General features: G+C 41.5%; 1 protein-coding gene across 3 annotated transcripts in view; it reads left to right on the top strand.

The window, feature by feature from the left end:
- FAT3 (FAT atypical cadherin 3) overlaps positions 1-18,961 on the top strand; it is a 385,938-nt gene that overhangs the window by 137,962 nt on the left and 229,015 nt on the right. For all 3 annotated transcript variants that reach the window (XM_068930522.1, XM_068930524.1, XM_068930523.1), the window contains one exon: positions 12,305-12,619. In XM_068930522.1, the coding sequence (XP_068786623.1) occupies positions 12,305-12,619 (315 nt within the window). The remainder of the gene's footprint in view (positions 1-12,304; positions 12,620-18,961) is intronic.

Genomic DNA, 18,961 nt, shown 5'->3' with positions numbered 1-18,961 from the left:
CTTTTTCTGATTAAAGTGTAACATACATTTGGGAGGAAATATTTCTCCCTCTGAAGCTTCTAGTCCTGACCTGAAGATGTCTTAGAGATGGCAAGAATGCATTCCTGGAAATAAGTGCTCACTTTGGAAAAATAAATAATAAAGAAGGGTATGAAGCTGATTGATTGCTAATTTTATTTTTTGCTGGCTTCAGTTTCCAGTCATTAGATCTTGCTCCGCCTTATTTTGTTAGATTAAAGAGCCCTTTACTTCCAAATAATATTTCCCCATGAACTTTACATGGATTTTGTAATCAAGCTGCCTCTCCATCTTCTTTTTAATAAGCTTAGCAGATCGAAGTCTTTAACTCTCTTACTGTAAATCATTTTCTCTGGTCCTTGTACTGTTTTTGCAGCTCTTTTTCACATCTCCAATTTTTGACATCCTTTGTAAAACAGACTCCAGAGTCATATGCTCTGTTTCCAACTAGAGGGAATGCTTCTCTGCTACACAGAGGGGGTAAATCACACTCTAGTGCTTACTCTCTTCTTCACTGTAGTCCTTTCAGTCACAGCTTCTTTCCTACCGTTTTCATATTCAAGTCCAGTGTGACTATTAAATCTCTTTCAGAGATACTCTTTCTCTCCTTTTTGACTACTTCTCTGGCTTTATTTTTTGATAGAGTAAAACACAAGACATATTTCAGGATTAGTGCTGTTACTAGTTTTGTAGGGTTATCAGTTAGTTCTGGGCTGGCATAGAACTGAAAGAAATGGAGACAAAGAGAAAGAAAATCACCCTATTTCCAGTATAATAAAGAACTCAACAAAAAAGGGAAAGACATTCACTAGGTGGAATATTCCTGGTAGTCACTTGTTTGCTTTGACCATCTGTCCCAGGCAAATGCTCTTCGGAACTGTGGTCCATGAGAAGAGTCTGTGCCCTTTTAAGTTTTACTGTAGTCTAGGTAAAGTTAGCTTTTCCTTCTCTGGCACCCATACTCGTTCTCTAGAACGAATGGGACTTCCTTAGAAGTCCCATTCAGCAACACAATTGTCCCAGGTTCCTTTCAGGTCCCTTACTAGAGATATAAAATACTTGAGGCAGATAGGCACAGATTTTGCAGAAGGGGTCCCAGAGCAATCTCTCTTACTGTAGGCAATATAAAAGATATAAAGATCTCTGCAAAGTAAGAAGACATGGCGCTTAAGTCCCTTGCCACTCTTGATTAGGCCTGCACTTTTTATCAGAATCCTTTAGAGTATCCTGTTTCTTTTTTTCTTCAGCTCCTCTCCCTGCTTCAGCTTTGCTCTCCTTCTGATCTCTAAAATAAAGATCTGTTGGATATTTCTAAAATAGTCAGGAGCAAACCCTTCTTTTTAAGCTAGGTTCCTGGTCCTTCTGTTAGAGGACACATGGATAAGACTTTGATCTCTTTATTCATCTACTAAAGAGGATGTGCTGCAAATGTGTGTTACTCTGGGCATTAGCCAGGCCCTTTGTGAAAAAGTGCCTCCGTACAAATGGATTATTGTCAAGGTTTAACAAATTTCATTGTTGGTGCTAACAATGCAAGAGTTTTTGGTGATACCATCTGTACGTTTCATTTCATTGTGAAAACTACACGAATGGGCACAGAAGACTTTTACAATCCATATGGTGTTCAGAAACGAAACAGAAGCTGTAGTTTGCTATAGAGACGAACAGATACAGGGGGATAAATGCATACAGAGGCATTATAATATTGAGCAGAATTCATAATTTGTAATTCATATGTAGATGGAATACCAGTAGCCATGAGTGCTTTAAAAAAGGGGAAGAAAACGCGTAGTCAATAGAATGAAGTTATGTAGTCAATTGTATTTCTTCGGAAGTTACTTTAAGTACGTGCACTGGATCTTACTGGCAGCGCTTACAAATGCTTGAGGTATCTGATTGGGATGATACCCCAAATTGCACTTTTCATTTGTTATGCTTGCTATTTTTACTGAAAATTTTAGCCTGCACATGTCCAAAGAATAGCAAAAAGTTGATCTCATAAATAGGTGCCATATTTTGCTATATCTCTGAGACCAAAGAGGAAGACAGATCTACCTGGGTAGAATGACATTAGCAGCCTGTGATCGTACAAGTGAAACAATATAGCGAAAGCGATCCTGTCTCGCAGCACATCCCGTTTGTCAGAGTAGTTTTACAGTTTGTCCCATCATTCTCAACCAATCAAATTGAGTAGGAAATAGTACCTGTTTGATGTCAGTCTTTGCTACGTCTTCACAGTTCCTCTCATCTTGGTTTGAACTGCAGATTTTTGTTGCACTGTTCAGCAGTGATGGCATGTATTTTCTAAATGAGAGGGTTTTTTATAGTATTTATGTTTTTGAAGACAATTTGGTTCTTCCAGAATTGTTCACTGTATATTTTTGTTTAACCATATAGGATTATATTTGTGATTTTTTTCTGCCCAAGCAAAAAAATATTAAAGGAAGTTGAAAATGAATATTGCTTTAAATAAGTAGAGGGCTATGATGGAAGATATAGAAACCGTAATAAAGCCTAATCAGGTTAAAAAGCTGGCACATCTTATTTAACTTAATTCATAAATGGAAGGAGGTAGAGAATTTATTTGACTAAGCATCCGTTTCAATGTCTTGATGATATGTTTGGAAAATTGGTCTGAAATTGGTGTGTAAGTGACCTTGAAGATGTCATATTTAAGTGATAGCTCATTCTGGTTTGAAGTTGTAAGCTTTTTTTTTTTTTTTTTTTTGTACCTGAAGAAAGCAAGCAAAGAAAACCAGCAGTACTGGGTTTAAGTCATTTGAAGGTTAGGAAGGAAGAATCTCTCCTCAGTATATAAGTAATCTTGAAGGTGAAGCACCTAATCTGAGACATGCTTTTTTCCAGTCTCATAAAGATGCAACTTTATTAGAAACGCTAATGTTATGACAACAGTTCTGCAAGGTCAGAGCCTGTGTTGGGTGGCTGTAGGAGCTCTGCTGCCCGAGGCCCCAGAAACCAGACCCCTTGCCGAGTTATGCTGCTAATTCAGTATGCAGCATTTACCCTGTTGAGTCCCTGCAGAAGGAGGCAGCACAGGGTGCCAGCAGGAGGGGAAATACCCAGAGCAAATGCCTGAGCTCCTCAGTCGCACTGGGGGAGTACACAGAATTTTGTATATCTGCATATGTTCATATATGTGTGTGTGTATTTTTTAATTTGAAAGGGCACTGGCCAGGCTTAAACTTGATTATTACCTTGAATTAGTTAAATTTTCCCTCTTACTCTAATAAATTCAGTTGCGTTTTTATTTCACATCCTGGCCCAGGGCTGGGCAGTCTCTGTGTAGTTAGACATGACTCTATCTTCAAGCCGATATCAAGGTCAGACTTATGAGAGCCATACGAACAGCACTACACCTCATTCAGTGAACCTTGCCAGACCTGGTTTGCATTTCACAGAATCACAGAATCACAGAATCGTTTAGGTTGGAAGGGACCTCTGGAGACCATCTAGTCCAACCTCCCTGCTCAAGCAGGGTCACCTAGAGCACATTGCCCAGGATCACATCCAGACGGCTTTTGAATATCTCCAGCGAAGGAGACTCCACCACCTCTCTGGGCAACCTGGTCCAATGCTCTGTCACCCTCACAGTGAAGAAGTTTTTTCTCAGGTTCAGATGGAACTTCCTGTGGTTCAGTTTGTGCCCATTGCCTCTTGTCCTGTCGCTGGGCACCACGGAGAAGAGGCTGGCCTCATCCTCTTGACACTCCCCCTTCAGATACTTGTACACATTGATGAGATCACCTCTCAGCCTTCTCTTCTCCAGGCTGAACAGGCCCAGCTCTTGCAGTCTTTCTTCATAGGAGAGATGCTCCAGCCCTCTAATCATCTTGGTAGCCCTCCGCTGGACTCTCTCCAGGAGTGCCATGTCTCTCTTGTACTGGGGAGCCCAGAACTGGACCCAGGACTCCAGGGGAGGCCTCCCCAGGGCTGAGTAGAGGGGCAGGATCACCTCCCTCCACCTGCTGGCAACACTCTGCCTAATGCACCCCAGGATCCCATTGGCCTTCTTGGCCACAAGGGCACACTGCTGGCTCATGCTTAACTTGTTGTCCACCAGCACTCCCAGGTCCTTCTCTGCAGAGCTACTTTCCAACAGGTCATTTGCACCATCAACTTCCACTGTACTTCCAGCTCAGCCTTTGGCTCACACATGGACGAGCTGGAAAACTCAAAAGTCGGATGTGATTTTCTCATGCACTTGATCTGGCTTTCAGACCAACTGGCCATGCTTGATCTAAGTTGTTTTGTGGTGGTGTTTCTTCCATGAGCAAATGAGATTTGCAGGCATGTTGCACACCAAAAAAAACATGGAAAGAGCAGCAGCGCACGGGTGGTCTGCCCTTCCAGACTCTGACCTTGAAATGCACAGTGGCATGTCATGTAGAGTGAGAGCTGTAAACCCTTACATTGTCTGCATATGTATCTGTTACATGCAGACATATTGCATTTATTCACATGTTGAACGTTGGGGTCACAGTCTTGATTGTTTTGGATATTTGTGAAATTGCTTTTAATAATATGATCAGTAAAAGTATATTTCCAGACTAACTCCAATCTCTGCTGAGATAGCATTGCCAAGGATTGGATTTCTAATTCTCTTTGAAAGCACTGGGAACTTAGATGTAATATCCTCTGTAAAAACACATATTTTGATGTAACAGTAAATTTGTGTAGTCAAAACATCAGCAAAATAGATAAAATTAAAAGTTAAGTCCTAGACTGGAACGTTACCTGTCTTGCGTTGTACAACTGGGCATGGTTTATTATATATGTTTTATAGTATAAACAGTGGAACTGTAGAGTAAGCATTGAATGAGACAAAAGAATATTAGAAAATTCTGTATATGTATAACCTCACAAAGTTAATATTGCTTTTGGAATCGTTCCTTGCCGTGATCTAATCTCCACTGAAGTCAATGGGGATATTTCCACTCACTTCAGTAGGAGCTGGGTTCGTGTTTGAATATGTATTAAAGCTTATAAAATTTATGCAATAAAATAAAAATGGGAGGACACAGTTTGCACAATAGGGGTGCTTAAATGAATGCACTGAAATACCATTTAATCACCAGAATAAGGAGCCTGATTTTCGAAGTTGCCTACTGTGAGCTGTGGGTGGTGTGAACGATAGGCTTCTTTCATGCTCTGGTTGAGCTGGTGGTTGATGTGATACTGCCGTCCGTATCCAGAACAGGAGCTAGTGATTCATGACTTGAGAAGGCTTAAAAAGAGGTGAATATAATATAGAGTTTATTCTGATTCCCACTGGCTTCAGTGGCCCCAGTATGCCGAATTGGTCTGGCCTTGGTGCTTGGGCACAGTTCACATGTTCATTACACTGAAGCTGTTTAATCCTATAGGTTATATTTACAATTTACCCTTAATGGAAGTAAACAAATAAATATATACTGAAAGAGGCATAAAGAGTGCTTTTATGCACATCATCGCCTATTTTATGTGAGGTGCCTAAATAAAATATACATGGGCTAAGCATAATGTTAGGTTTATTTAAATCATAAATTTTCTTTCTTAATTGGATGCAAAATTCTTATCTACAAATCATGTCATTTTGGTTTTTTTATCCTTGTTGGTGTAATGAAGAATGGGTTTGCATTCTTTTTAAACTTTTCGTTCCTATGAGAGCTCTCTGTTAAGTGTCCTTCAAAAATCATATATGTGTTCAATGCTAGGAATATGGATTAATTCTGATATCTTGTATCTTGAAATCTTTGCATGGCCTCCTGTTGCAATTAATCTTTGTATAGCCATGTTACTTCTATGTGGAGGTAGGATTTGATGTGAGCTTGAGTGTAGGAGTGTAGATGGGTAGATTTAAAGCATTCATGTCAGTGAGGCCTGATTAGGTTTTTAAGGTGTTTTTTCCTGTGTTTTAGACTGACAGTTTCTGAAAAATATCATTGTTCATCTGTTTTTTTTGTAAAACTGCATTTATTTATTTATTTTTACCAGCAAATAAATGCAACTGAGGTACTTTGGCTGATGGTTCAGTGACAAACAAGGTGGTGTGTTTGCTACCACTAGACTTGCAGAGTCTTTGATGAGGGTCATGAATAATTAGTAGCATTTCAGAATCAGTGATTTTTCCTTTCTTCCTTTGAATTTGAGTGATGAAACAGAGTCCTAAATACTTCATTGTGTGTGTTCATTCCTGACTCTGCCTAGTTCCCGTCATTTTAATTTGTTGACAGATCAACTTCTACTTTGTAGCTGTTTTGCACTGAGCTCCCTTCTTGTGAGATTTGAGGCACTGCAAATGGATTTTTGTAGCACTTTGCACCACAGAAGCTGAAGTGATCTTACAAATATTGATATTGAGTTTGCAATGACCCCAGTGCTTAAGTCAGGAAGAAGGCACATGCATCACTGTTAGGCCTAAAGACTTATATATTTTTATAGGCAGTTAAACCACTAGCCCTTGTATTTGCGCTAGTGAGGAACTGGCTTTCTGTGGGATGGAGCCAGCCGTGCTCAGGCATTCGTTGCCCCAGATTGTGCCCAGAAGCTGGGAACATCGCAGGGGATGCGCCTGCAGTCTCACCTCCACCTCCTCCTACTGCTCGCAGTGCCAGACCTGTTCTGCCTCCCACCAGACTCCTCCTGTCCTCTTCTGGGCCAGTCTTGGGGCAGGATCTGGGAATAAGTGGACTTGTTTACCTTATCTGGCCTTTCCTAATTTCCCAGTCTGAGATGCAGATTGTGCAATTAGCTTGTTCTCCTGAAAAGGAACTACAGGAGCACATAGCATCTTGTCATTTAGGCTTTCCTCAATGGAATGACTGAGAAGAGCTGATGGTATTAAGCAGGGTTCCTCCTTGCAAAACAATTGCAGTATTGTGATAAAGAAATAATTGAGGGTTTTTCTCTAGTACTTCTGTGTGATGGAGGATTTTGAAAGAATATGCTAGATTATTTTTGCATCTAGGCCAAAACTTGAGTGAAAGAATAGGTTAAGTTGTAGTAAAGCTTCCTGTCCCAGTACCACGATAGCAAACGATGGGAAATTCTGGCCCTTCTCTGGGCAAGCAGTTTCTCCTGCCAGATATCTTCCTTGTTGAATATTTGCAGTCTCCTTTCTCTGACATCAGCTTCCAACTCTGAGGCCTTGATTTGCTTTTCTCAGCTAGATTAAAGAGCCTCCTTATTCGGTCTTTTCCCTGCCCAGCTTCTTATAGACCACCAAGTTGTCTTTTAATCTTGGCTTCAAAAAAGCTAAACATAATTGAACTCCTTTCAGCATTTGCTCTATTGAGACTATTCATGAAGGATGAGCTGACTCTTAGGAGGAACGTATGTAAGAAGCAGATATCCATGGTGATAGGCACCTATGTAAATACCCAGACTGACAGCTCCAGTAAACAGTCTCTTGCAGAGCCATGGCAGGTCCATTCATCATGCGACCTGTACACAAAGTGCTGTCAAACGTGCAAGGTAAACTAACGGGACAAAAAAAGATGAGGAAAAAATAATGTTTTTCCGTAATCCCTTTTTGTTTCAAGAGCCTCTCAGGTTTTTTGCGGCTATAGCAAATACACAACTTTCAGATAATTTTGGAGTGGACTGTGTGACTGTTAAGAGCTCTGCTGAAAGATGTACAGCAAATCAGTGGGAGAGGCAAGAATAAAATTCCTGTTGACTCAGTCTTTGTCCAGTTTAATAGCCAGTAGTTTCCCACTGCTTTTTTTGCCTTAGCCCATCATAATGCAGTGCCTCACTATGTACCGCTTGCAGGAGCAGCGTAAAAATGTTATACCCTTGTTTTCCTGGAGAAAGAGGGAAAACAATCCTTTAAGAGCAGCAAGCACACAACCTCTGCATTGCTGGCACACTGCCGAGAGCCGAAGGGCTGCACTTAATTTACATATAAATGTGCATAGGATTTTAATCAGAGATTAACGCAGTCTGTTGTTATTTTTCGCTTATAGTTTTGGTAATGCACATGCTGCTTTGCAGATCACACGGGGCAAATGTGCTTTGAGGAGTGCAGCAGAAAGCGTATCAGTGGCACTGCTTTTCTGATTGACGACTGGCTTTATTTCTGAGGGTGCCGTAGGCCTGAGGAACTGCCGGTTTCAGTCCTTTAAGGACACTGCAAAATCCAGCAGTTTTTGCTGAGGTTGGCATAAAGAGCTTGCTTAGATACGGCTTGTTAGGAATTCAGGTGCCCTATGTAGAAATCCAGTAGTTCCTCGTGACGTAGCGCCCCAGTGGACAGGAGTACTCTGCACCCACCTGTTTTTCAGGCTCATTCATAAATGGGTCTGCTAGATCACCACTTTTTTTTAAATTGTTTTGAAATTTTCTGGATCTCTGATGATGTTTCTTCATGTTTCTTGATTTGTTCAACTCAGGCATAATTACCTTGCCCATGTTTCTTTTCTTATTAGCAGGCAGCTGGGAAGAGTGTACCACAACATCTGTCCAGGAAAAGCCTTACAGCTGTACCAAAGGCCTCTTCTCCTCTCTGCTCTTTTGCATGTGAAAACAAAGGTCCAGGTTTCTTCTAAGCTCTTAATATCTGTTAATATCCATAAGCTCTGAAGCAAGGGAGATCTTTACTGAATTTGTGCTGGTCTTCTACAGGGATATTCTCTACCCTACTTATACTTTTACTCAGCTAAACTACGGTAGCCCAGGCCTTAGCTGGATTACCCCAGAGAATATTTTGCCACTCCTGATATCAGCTATATCAGCCTTTTTGCTTCCATACCATAATGATGGAGAAACTCTTCTGATAGTTAAATGTTATCATTAGTCTTCAGAGCTAACACCTCATTAAGATGAAGTTTGACATGTCTCTGGGAGGTGTCATCCAAATATATGTGGAAACATTTGTTAAAATTGGGGCAGCTTTTGTGTCCTTGTGGATACTTTTTTTTTTTTTTTAATCTAAAGCTTTTTCTACTTAGAGTAGAGGCTAATGTGATGCAGAGAGCACCAGTGGGGATGGTCGTGATGATTTGGACCTCGACCTAAAAACTAGTGCATTCAGTGGAGAGCTTTTGCTGACCTTAGTGAGCTGAGGATGGGGCTCTGCCAGGGTTCCCATGGTGCTCACTTTAGACCCATGTTTTGGTGGTCAGCATGGAGGAATTTCTTGCAGCTCATTCAAGAAAGCGGTGGAAACTGTTCCCAGGGGCAACACAGGGTCTCCACTTGCAAAACCTGAAAGTGAACAAAGGACTTCTTCTGTATATATCAAGCAACTGTGTCGTGACAGGTGAAATGACAAGACATATTGAGCAAAAAGAATTAATCTGTAGCTGGGGCTTTTTAGTAAATCAAAAGTAAAAGGAAGAATTCAGTGTAGCAGACCCACTGACAGTTGTTAGCACTTGTTTCGTGATCGTTTCCTTCTGAAATACAAAAATGCAAAGTAACTGTTGCCAGGAGTCATAAAAGAAAGGAATGACTCAGAAGATATATTTATTAGCAGCCCAATATTGGTGGAATTCAGCTTCATAAACAGTGGTTAATCTGCTAGAACGTTCTTTGCTCTCAGTAGGGAAAAAAAAATCCACTCATTTCAATTTTTATTTAAAGATCTAAAATAATTTGTGCCTTCTGAATAAATCAACATCTCCAGGAGCACTGTTATTCATCTTTTTGCCTCTTCCTTGCCCACGTGGACTTATTTATTTATTTATTTCCACGAGGTGTCATTTATTATGGGCTCTTCTCATCCCTGCGATGTAATTTTTCTTCTGGACTTCTAGGCTTTTTCATCACAGTTCGCTACATATTTCACCCATGTTTCTACAGAAAGTCATTATGTAGCACAGCCTGCTGACAAGGATATTTAGAATACCCTCTGCCCTTGTCCTGCAGCGCTGTGATGTTCACCTTTGGTGGGTAAATAGCATATATGATCAAGGAGGACAAGGACCTGATGTTACTGGAAGAAGACCTAAGTCTGTACATAGCTGATATTTGTACTGCTTCTTTCCCCTTTCTCTCTATATGTTTGATCAAATTGTAGGAAAATACCTGTCTGTATGAACTAACATTAAAAAACATATTAAAAAATCCCAGAGTTAAAAAAAAAGATATATCCTAGAACACAATTGCCTGTATATCTGGCAATTACATGTCAAGTCCTGTGCTGTCTCCTGCCCAGAGCAGAATTTGATGGGTGGTGGTAGGAGCCTGATCCTGACTCCCTGTGCACCAGCAGCAGCCAGTTCTTGCTCAGGAGGTGTTTCTATCTTATACCAGGATGTGGTCGTCTCTGAGGACAGAATTTATCTCCTTACCTCAGGTGACTAAAAGTTAGACAATTAAATCTGAGCAAGTCAGCCTATGCTGCCCATGCAGTCCATGGAAAGAAACAGTTCCATCTTAAGAGAGGTCTCCAAGACAGATCGGATGAATCATCCCGCAGGTGCATGTTTCTCTCCAAGCATTCAGAATAGGATCGGTTCTGCTGTAAAACGTCCAGGGAAGTTTGCACTAAGACTATTCATGTCATTAGGGATCAGAGAGCTCTCCCAGGCCATCAAATCCATTCCTTTTGCTGATCTTCAAGAACATATACAGTAGATTTACTAGTTTGCTTCTAAACGAAAGAGATTGTGTGTACTCAGTGACATAAACAGAGTTAACTGGTAGTATCATTTTATGAATTGGATTTTAGGCATAACTCGTCTTTTGGTGTGTTAGACCAGGGCTGGAGAATAACACAAATAAATTACATCTGAACTTTGCATACCTCATTAAGAAAGATTTGTGATAAGACTAAGGAGCAGGATCCCTTCTTGGCAACCCGTACTCTGATCACAGCAATGGACGGAGAGAACTGAGCCCATGCACTTCCTGGCTCCTAAAGCCAGTCTGCCTGAAACACCTTTCACATGCAACTCTGGCTTCCAATGTGCTGCTACAGACTTTGATTTGTTAAAATAACAACAACAACAACAACAACAACAAAGCACCCTTTCCCCCTTATTAGCACTGATCTTAGCCTTTTTCCTGAATGATGAGTTGATGCATTGCTCCAAGTAGCAGCAAGCACATCTGAGTCTAAATTCAAGTTTCTGATGTTACCATCTTGCCCTGCAGCTTCTTTGCTTTTCTGTTAACAGGACTTGCTTATCCGCAAACTGTCCCTTTTAGTATGTATCGAGCTTGAGATCCGCTATATTAATATGTCATCCAAGGTTCAATGCTGGATTAGGAGAGGAAAACATTATTGGCATATGTATCCCAGAAGATGTGGGAAAGTGCATTTGCATATTTTGATGCTGACATGACCTGTCCGTGTTGTTACGGGTATACTTGATCCTCTCTGCGTTTGCCATCAGCACCCAAATCAGAGAAGATTTTGGCAATGCAAATGTGAGCAGGTCTCTGCTCCAGGAAGTGTTCCTTGTGGTTTTGGTGTTCATTTCAAGAGGAGGATGGATTTCTAAATCACTTCAGGCAGAAATGAAGGTGGCTTGAAATCTGTCATGGAAGGAAGTGTGTGCAAGGGGGTGGCTTTATGGGGTGGCAGGTGGCGAGGCCTTTGCGTGCCTCTGGCTCTATACAAACACACTTTCTCTCTCTCATTTCTCAGAACCAGGTAGAAAAACAGCTAATGCTTTCTTACATCAGTAGATGGGGTGGGAAAACCTTTCCTTCCTCTCTGATAAAAGAGGGTATACTGCTTGTCTAAGAAATACTGCTGTGTGAGTTTTTGATTATTCGTTATCCAGGATTTAGATGTTGTGCAGTAAGTTATCGCTATTAAATTTAACATCTATTTTCCAAACTTGAATTAGTCTATTTTAAACCATCCCCTAATTTTGGGAGTGGTTTTGTTTTTATTTTGTTTTTCTATAGCAAGGGCTCTGGCAGTTATTTAAAAAGCAAAACCATCTTTCCTTGTACAATTCATTGTCAGTGGTGATATCTCTTTCTACCAAGGCTTATACGAGTTAGCATCACTAGCAGAAAACACTGACATTTCTTCTCTGTCAGCTGCAGGCCGAGCAGCGAATTGATTGTGACTGTTAGGATACTTATGAAGATCCATCTTCTTTTCCTCTAGAATTTCTTGGGACAAAGGACTGAGAAGGTGGAACAGAGTTTAGGAAACAATGACTGAGTTGAAGCGGCTATTTTTATTATATACATATGTATAATTTTTATAAGGTTGGAGTAATTAATAAATCTGAACACATTTCTACAGTATGCCCTAGTCAAAACAAACGTGATTTTTCATTGTTCCTATTCCTGAGATACTCTGCTTGCTGTTTTTCTGTAGGTGTTATCTACACAGCAGATATTCTTGACCGGGAGACAACCAAGTCCTATTGGTTGACAGTATATGCAACGGATCATGGTGTCGTCCCGCTCTACACTACCATTGAAGTCTACATTGAAGTTGAAGATGTGAATGACAATGCTCCTCTGACCTCTGAACCCATCTATTACCCAGCTGTCATGGAAAACTCCCCGAAGGATGTATCTGTAATTCAGATCCAAGCCCAGGATCCTGACTCCAGCACTAATGAAAAACTGACTTACAGGATTACAAGCGGAAATCCTCAGAACTTTTTTGTAATCAATTCCAAAACCGGTAAGGAAATCCTACTATGTTATAACAGTAGGCAAATTCGATTTAAATGTTTATCAGCTTACTCCCTTTCAGGATCCTCTAACATTATATTGCTTTCCAAATGTCGATGTTCTTATTAGTTGCATATTTAAAGTATCCTCCTGTGCACTCATAAATGAGTGAATTGGCAGAGGATGTGGTGTTACTTCCCTTGTGCTGCTATGGATCGTTTCTCTGTAGATCACTGAACGGCACCTCTCGACTGTGCCCACAGGGATGAGACTTTGCTACGCTGAACATGCAGAGCACTGCTAGGAAGCGGATCCAAGCTGTTGTAGTTTGTGATCCTTTGCAATTTGCTGTAGCACCACTGAAGTGCGTGGCACTACAGTTATCAAGCACATATTGTTTAGCTCTGCATAACAGTAGCTGAGTATATTTCTACAGCTTCCTTTATACAAAAAATGGTTTAGATGGTCTAATAGTCCCTCCAGCCTTAAAAAAGAAATCTATGAATTTACATTGATTTGTAACAGCTGGGAATCTAGCCTATGTGTAGTGTAATGTTACAGGTATGCTTCTGTATGCCTGGTGATTCTTTTAAGTTACACTGAAGTCCTCTTATTAGGTAGCCTGGGACCAGGTCCAGTGAAGCATGGACCAGGTCCAGTGAAGCATGCAAGACTGACTCCAGGGGATCTCTGTGCGCTTAACGGCTTTGCTGAATCAGGTGCCACCATTCTGGGGGATAGATGAAGATCTTGCACCAGGGGACATTTAAGGGGTCATAGGTGCTATGCTGTGTGCGTACCTGCTTCTGCTGAAGGCAGTGCTCCCTGTAGCATTTTCCTGGCCATCTCTTGTTCGTTATCCACCTGATAAACTTCCTCAGCTTGGTGGTGATCCTACACCATGTTCTGTAGCTAAAGAGTCAGGGTGCTGTTTTGCAGGAATAGGGTGGTATTCGTCCAAATATTTCAGAGTATTCATGCTGTTGTCATGTTTGTTGTAATGGGAGATTTTGGGCTGTGCTGTAGCACTTTTAGAAAGAAGTTTGTTGGCAGTATCTACAAACCTGTGTTGTTTCTTGGTAGAGGATGCACCTTTTTTTGTTCTGGGGTTTTGTTTTTATTGGTTTCTTTATGTCTGCTAAAAATTTCAAAACAGCTAGAAAACCTGAAAGAGTAAAGCCAAGAATGAACATTTTTAATTTGGGGTAGGTAAGTGACATTTGTTAAACAGCTCTTCAACATTTGGCTGGGCAATCCCCTTGCAATATGTGGCGTAAGAAGGAGTAGGGATCTTTTCAGGCACAAGCCCAGGTAAAGGAGTCGTTGAGCATGTATAATCACTTTGTTCAATCTGCTGAGCCCTAAGGCACAAATCTCACTTATTTTTAACACTTGAAATGGCCGAAGATGACTCTTCCATCTGCATCCCTTTCCTCCCTCCCCCTGTCCCTTAAATCCCATCTGGGCAAAATAGCAGCATTAGGACTCTGCAGTGTATAATGTATGTGCTCCCCTCATATCAGCTCCTCTCACAAAGCAACCTGTTCAGCAGAACTGCTCTCATCTACATGGCAAACAGTTTAAGGCAGTGACAAGTACTCAAGACTGGCATGCTGCGTTCCCCCACAGTCCATTTGGCATGTGCTGAGCACGATGCCGCCATGGGAGAGCGCCTAATGCCCATGTGCGATAGCTGGCAGTAGAGGCTATGAGGTGGATCTTCATCACTCCGGAGCAGAGGACGAGAAAAGTTTTCCCTAACAAGGAGATCTTCATTCTCTTCAATTGCAGTTAACTCTGAGGATTGTTCCATCTTCATTTTACCCTGAGAAAATTGCTGCCTGAGAACTTAACTTAAAGGCTTCAGAATGATTAACATTACTATTTTGGCAGCTCCTGAAGGGCCCCCATTCCATTAGGGGAACCTACTGGCTGGTGATCGACTGTGATTTGTCATGTATATGTGGGATAAATCATCTCCTTCTCTCCAACTCACTTAGCTGTGAAATGTGAAACATTGAAAGCTGGCAAGGCTGCCTCTTTTTTTTTTTTTTTTTTTCTTTTTCCTTTGAAAATGATCAGGCTGATCGAGTATGTATGCCATGAGGTGCCTTGTCCCCAAAAGGGAGTTTTATCATTTTGAATGCACGGATTTCATCTTCCCTTGTAAAGTATTGAAGTGCAGTGAGTTCTGCCTGCTCCGTGCTCAGTGTCAGCATCGTGAGGCTTTCTCCGACAGGACACTAGCGTGCCAGGAACCAAAGTATCGAGCCTTTGCACCAGAAAGGCAGTATCTGGCCAGGCTGCTTTAATCATCTCTGTGTATCACATTAATTTCTGTAAGACAGTGGTTTACAACTAGCATGCCAGCTCCATGTTCTTGCTGAGATTTAGCAAAGCTATAATTCATGTAGCGCTTTGCATGGCAGACTTAATGTTGAAGTGTGCTGTATAATTAAGATTGAAAGGTTTAATGTGAACCCAAATATGTAGTGATTGCAGTGTAGGTGGGTTGAGTGAGTGTGCCTCTGTGTGGAGTGAGAAAAGTCATTTGTGGGAAGGGGATCTTTTACTTTCTGTGTCAGCTTGAAAATTTAGACAGTCTTTCTCCTGTGACTAATCAGGTGTTGAGAGGCAACATGAAAGCACCATCCCACATTTTTTGCATCCTCTTATGGGAAGCATCAGAAGTGGGCCTTAAACAGAGACAGGAAATTGGCTGGGTGCTCTTGTGGTAATAAGAAATTTCTTAGATGCCTGACTGATTGGGCCTTGCTAATGTACTTATGGTTAAATCTCATGCTAGGTTTGTGTTCAGATATGAATATCCCCCAAGTTCAGATCATTATGGGTCTCAGGAAGATAGGCAGGAAAGAGGAGTTTGCCTTTCTCTGCAGCAAAGAAACATGGATCATGGATCACAGAGCACTTCCTTAGATCATCCAGATATATTTCAGCAACATCTCCCACCATTGCCGGAGAATAAGGCGTTGTTAGCCTTGGCCTGTTGTGTCCTGTTTCTAGTTTTTAGGACTTGGTGCTTAACACTGACGAAGTTTGGTTCGGTAGAAAGGACAAAGAGAGAGCAAGGCATATCATAGTTTATGGCATGTATCTGACGGGTGGGTATTACTTCAGATACTGCTGTGCTTACTCCAGATGATATAGCTAACTGCAGCAGTGATACACTGGACAGACTGCACTGGACAGACCAAATGAGGTGGATAATCCCTACTTCTTTTGAGACAGTCCTTGCTGGCACTAAGAGTGCCAGAATCCACTGGGTGTTCCGCACGCTGGTTGTGGGTGTGCTGTCTCCACCTTTGTGCATTCTTGTGCTCCTTTTCTGTGATCATTTGAATTCAGCAGTGATCGTGTTTGTCTTCCTCTTGAGCTCGCTTTCAGCCACTCTGTAACTCTTTCAAGTCATGCAAATTTCTAGAGGCACACATACCACTACAGGGTGCTGCTGTCTCGTTAAGGCACTGAGCTGGGACGGAGGGAAGCCAGGGTTTTTTCCTGGTTCTGGTACAGAACTGGCATTGCAGTCAAAGCATACAGTCTTTCTGTATCTTAATTTGTTATCTGCATAGTGGGAATAATAATACTCCCTTTTCCCTGTGTCTGTCTGCCTAGTCTGTAGGCAGTAGAACGTTTTAGTACAAAGCCTATCCCTTCCTATATTTCTGTGGACTGGCACAGTTCAGGGTGGACATTTTAGGCACTAATTGCATTGCAAATAAATAGCATGCATTTGGGTCTTTTTGAAGACTATCTTCAGACTGTTTAGGACTATCGTCTTCAATTTGCTCAGCAGTCAGTGGAGAGAGGAAAAGTTGCTACTACAGAAGTGAAGGGCTGCTTAAAGGCCCTTTAGGGCAAGAACCTTTGCCACCAAAGTCATCCTCTGCAGCCTGCCCTCTCGCCATCGCAGGCGGATCAGGGTGAACTTAGCCCAAATCTCTTGCTGCCAGACATGACACAGGAATGTGTTCGGCCATAAAGGCTTAGCACGCGCACCGCAGGAGCTGTGATGCCCCCCACTGCCCTGGCCTTACTGCGGGAGCACGAATGCAAATAGCATTCTGGCTGCTCGGGGTGTTCTTTGCAGGTTCACGTTTCGGGTTTATAGCCGTGTCAGAGCAGGCCCCGCTAACCCTCCTTTCTGCTTGGGAGGACAAAAATAAGAACGTGTGCAGCCTTCCCACACACAGCTATCCAGCTCTATAAAGGCAGCAGTAAGAGGGGGACCAGGAAAACACCTGCCACCTCCCATAAAATTCTTTGTTTTCACAGCTAGATTTTTTTCTCTAACATACAACTGAGCGTCAGTCTGTGCCTTAGCGTTCACTTTCATCTCATGAGCTGATATTCATAGGTACAAGCACTAAGTGAATAATATAATACATGAGTATGTGTGAAACTACAAATCATCTATGCTCAAGAACAAGGGAGCCTTGTTCTTTAGAGTAATGTAGGATACTTCCTAAATTTAGCAGGTCCAACAGAGCAAACTGGTATATTTTTAGTTTCACCGGGCAAGGGATGTTGAAATACATTATTGTGCTTTTGTGCATGTGCGAGCGGGGTGATTCGCATGTTTTTCAAATAGTTGAAGTGACTCTCTCCAGGTTACACTACCATGCGGAAAGGCATATTTTCTCTGCTTGTGGCTTTGTTTTTCAGATACCTTGTGCATACAGTGGAAACAGAAGTGCTGGGAGCTTTTAAAAGTCAAACTGCCTGTCTGGCAATATCTGCATTTCGGTGGCTTAACCTACACCCTGGCTGATGTGGGAGCACAGCTTGCATCATGTTTTTAAAAGGGGGACATTGACAGGAGTGTTTAGGATTTTAAACATTTCCAAACAAATGCCTTACTGTTAATGGATAAATACCCTACTTAACCTGAACCCCAGGCACTGAGACTCTCTAATGGCTAAATAATGTTTTAAAATAATGGAGCTTAGACTTCTAAGTCCTCTAGATACCTAAAAGGATACCAGATCTTCCCTACTTCTCCTGTTTTACTCTGTCCCTGGTGGTTTTTCTCGCTTATCTTGACTCTTGTGCAAAGGGGGAGGGCTCAGTCTCACTTTGACACTGAGTGAGATAACTGGGTTTTACTGCTGCGGTTAAATAAATAGCATTAGCTGATGAGGCGAGTTTGATACTGCAGTCATGGCTGGACAAGAGGAAGACAAGAGCAAATCTTGGGGTTGACGGGGCGGATCAGCTGGCTGGCTCGCTGCCCTCGACCGCAGCGTTGTGCCGGAGCGTGCTTGGGAATGCTACAGCAGCCCTGAGCCTAGTAACGCTTATTTTGGGGTGAGAGGCTTGTGGAAGAAGGTAAATAAAACAGATGATGGAGTTATAAAAAAATGATTGATTAGGGCCATAAATTCTTACTTTTATTTCATGTGTTTGGGTGTTAATTTCACAGCACAGCATAGTAGTAATTTACTACATGGATTTATTACTTTTCTGTCCTCTGAAGAAAACAATGAATTTTAATTCAAACCATTACCTTATTTTTAAGTGTTCCATATATATTGGACAAGCCCAATAAGCTTCTCTTCAGTCTTACATAGATTATATTAAGAGATATTTTAACTAACATGCCAACAGATTGAATTTAGTCTCATTCACTGTTGATGTTAATAAAGTTACTCTAGATTTATGCTGGTGCATATGAGAAATTTGGCTACACTTTCCTCAGTTTCTTGCCAGCACCAATTACAGTTTTAACAAAGGCAGACCCCAGCACACCCAAACCAGTATTTGCTTCTGTTTTAAAGCGAGATGTAGTAGTGGCTTTAGAAAATGTGTATGCAGGTCAGATCATCTTTTCAGAGCAGTGATTCTTTACTTCTGGAAGGTGTCTCTGAACTCTCACATGCTGCACGTAGATTTAGAAAGAGACTGGATATTTTCATGCTGAAATAGTATTAATATGTATATAAGGTAATGTGGGGTTAGTAAGGGTCATATATTAATAGATATGAATGCTAAGGAAGGAACCTCTTTGAAGCAGGTTTCATTTTTCTTTCTTTTACACTTCCTGAAACAGAAGGCATAGGATCGTGCTAGGGCTAAATACCAGATTTGCCATGCCATTTTAAAACAATACTTCCCTTTACTGCCATGCATCCCTATTTTTATGTCTTGCCTTTTGTCTGGTTTTTCTCAAGAAATCTCTGCACATGTTCTTTGTCCCCACAAATTGAGCCAAATCCAGCGCTCTGCTTGAAGGTTGTAAGTAGGATAACTTTTGGCTGTCTAGTGGCTCTTTTCAGCCCAGAAATAATGATATAGCAGGGATGAGAGAGTGATTGTGGCTCATGTATTCGGG

This window comes from Struthio camelus, chromosome 1 (assembly GCF_040807025.1).
Source record: "Struthio camelus isolate bStrCam1 chromosome 1, bStrCam1.hap1, whole genome shotgun sequence".
In the NCBI taxonomy this organism is placed as follows: Eukaryota; Metazoa; Chordata; class Aves; order Struthioniformes; family Struthionidae; genus Struthio; species Struthio camelus.
The sequence above is the reverse complement of the archived record's forward strand: the minus strand, read 5'-3'. Positions and strand labels throughout refer to the sequence as shown.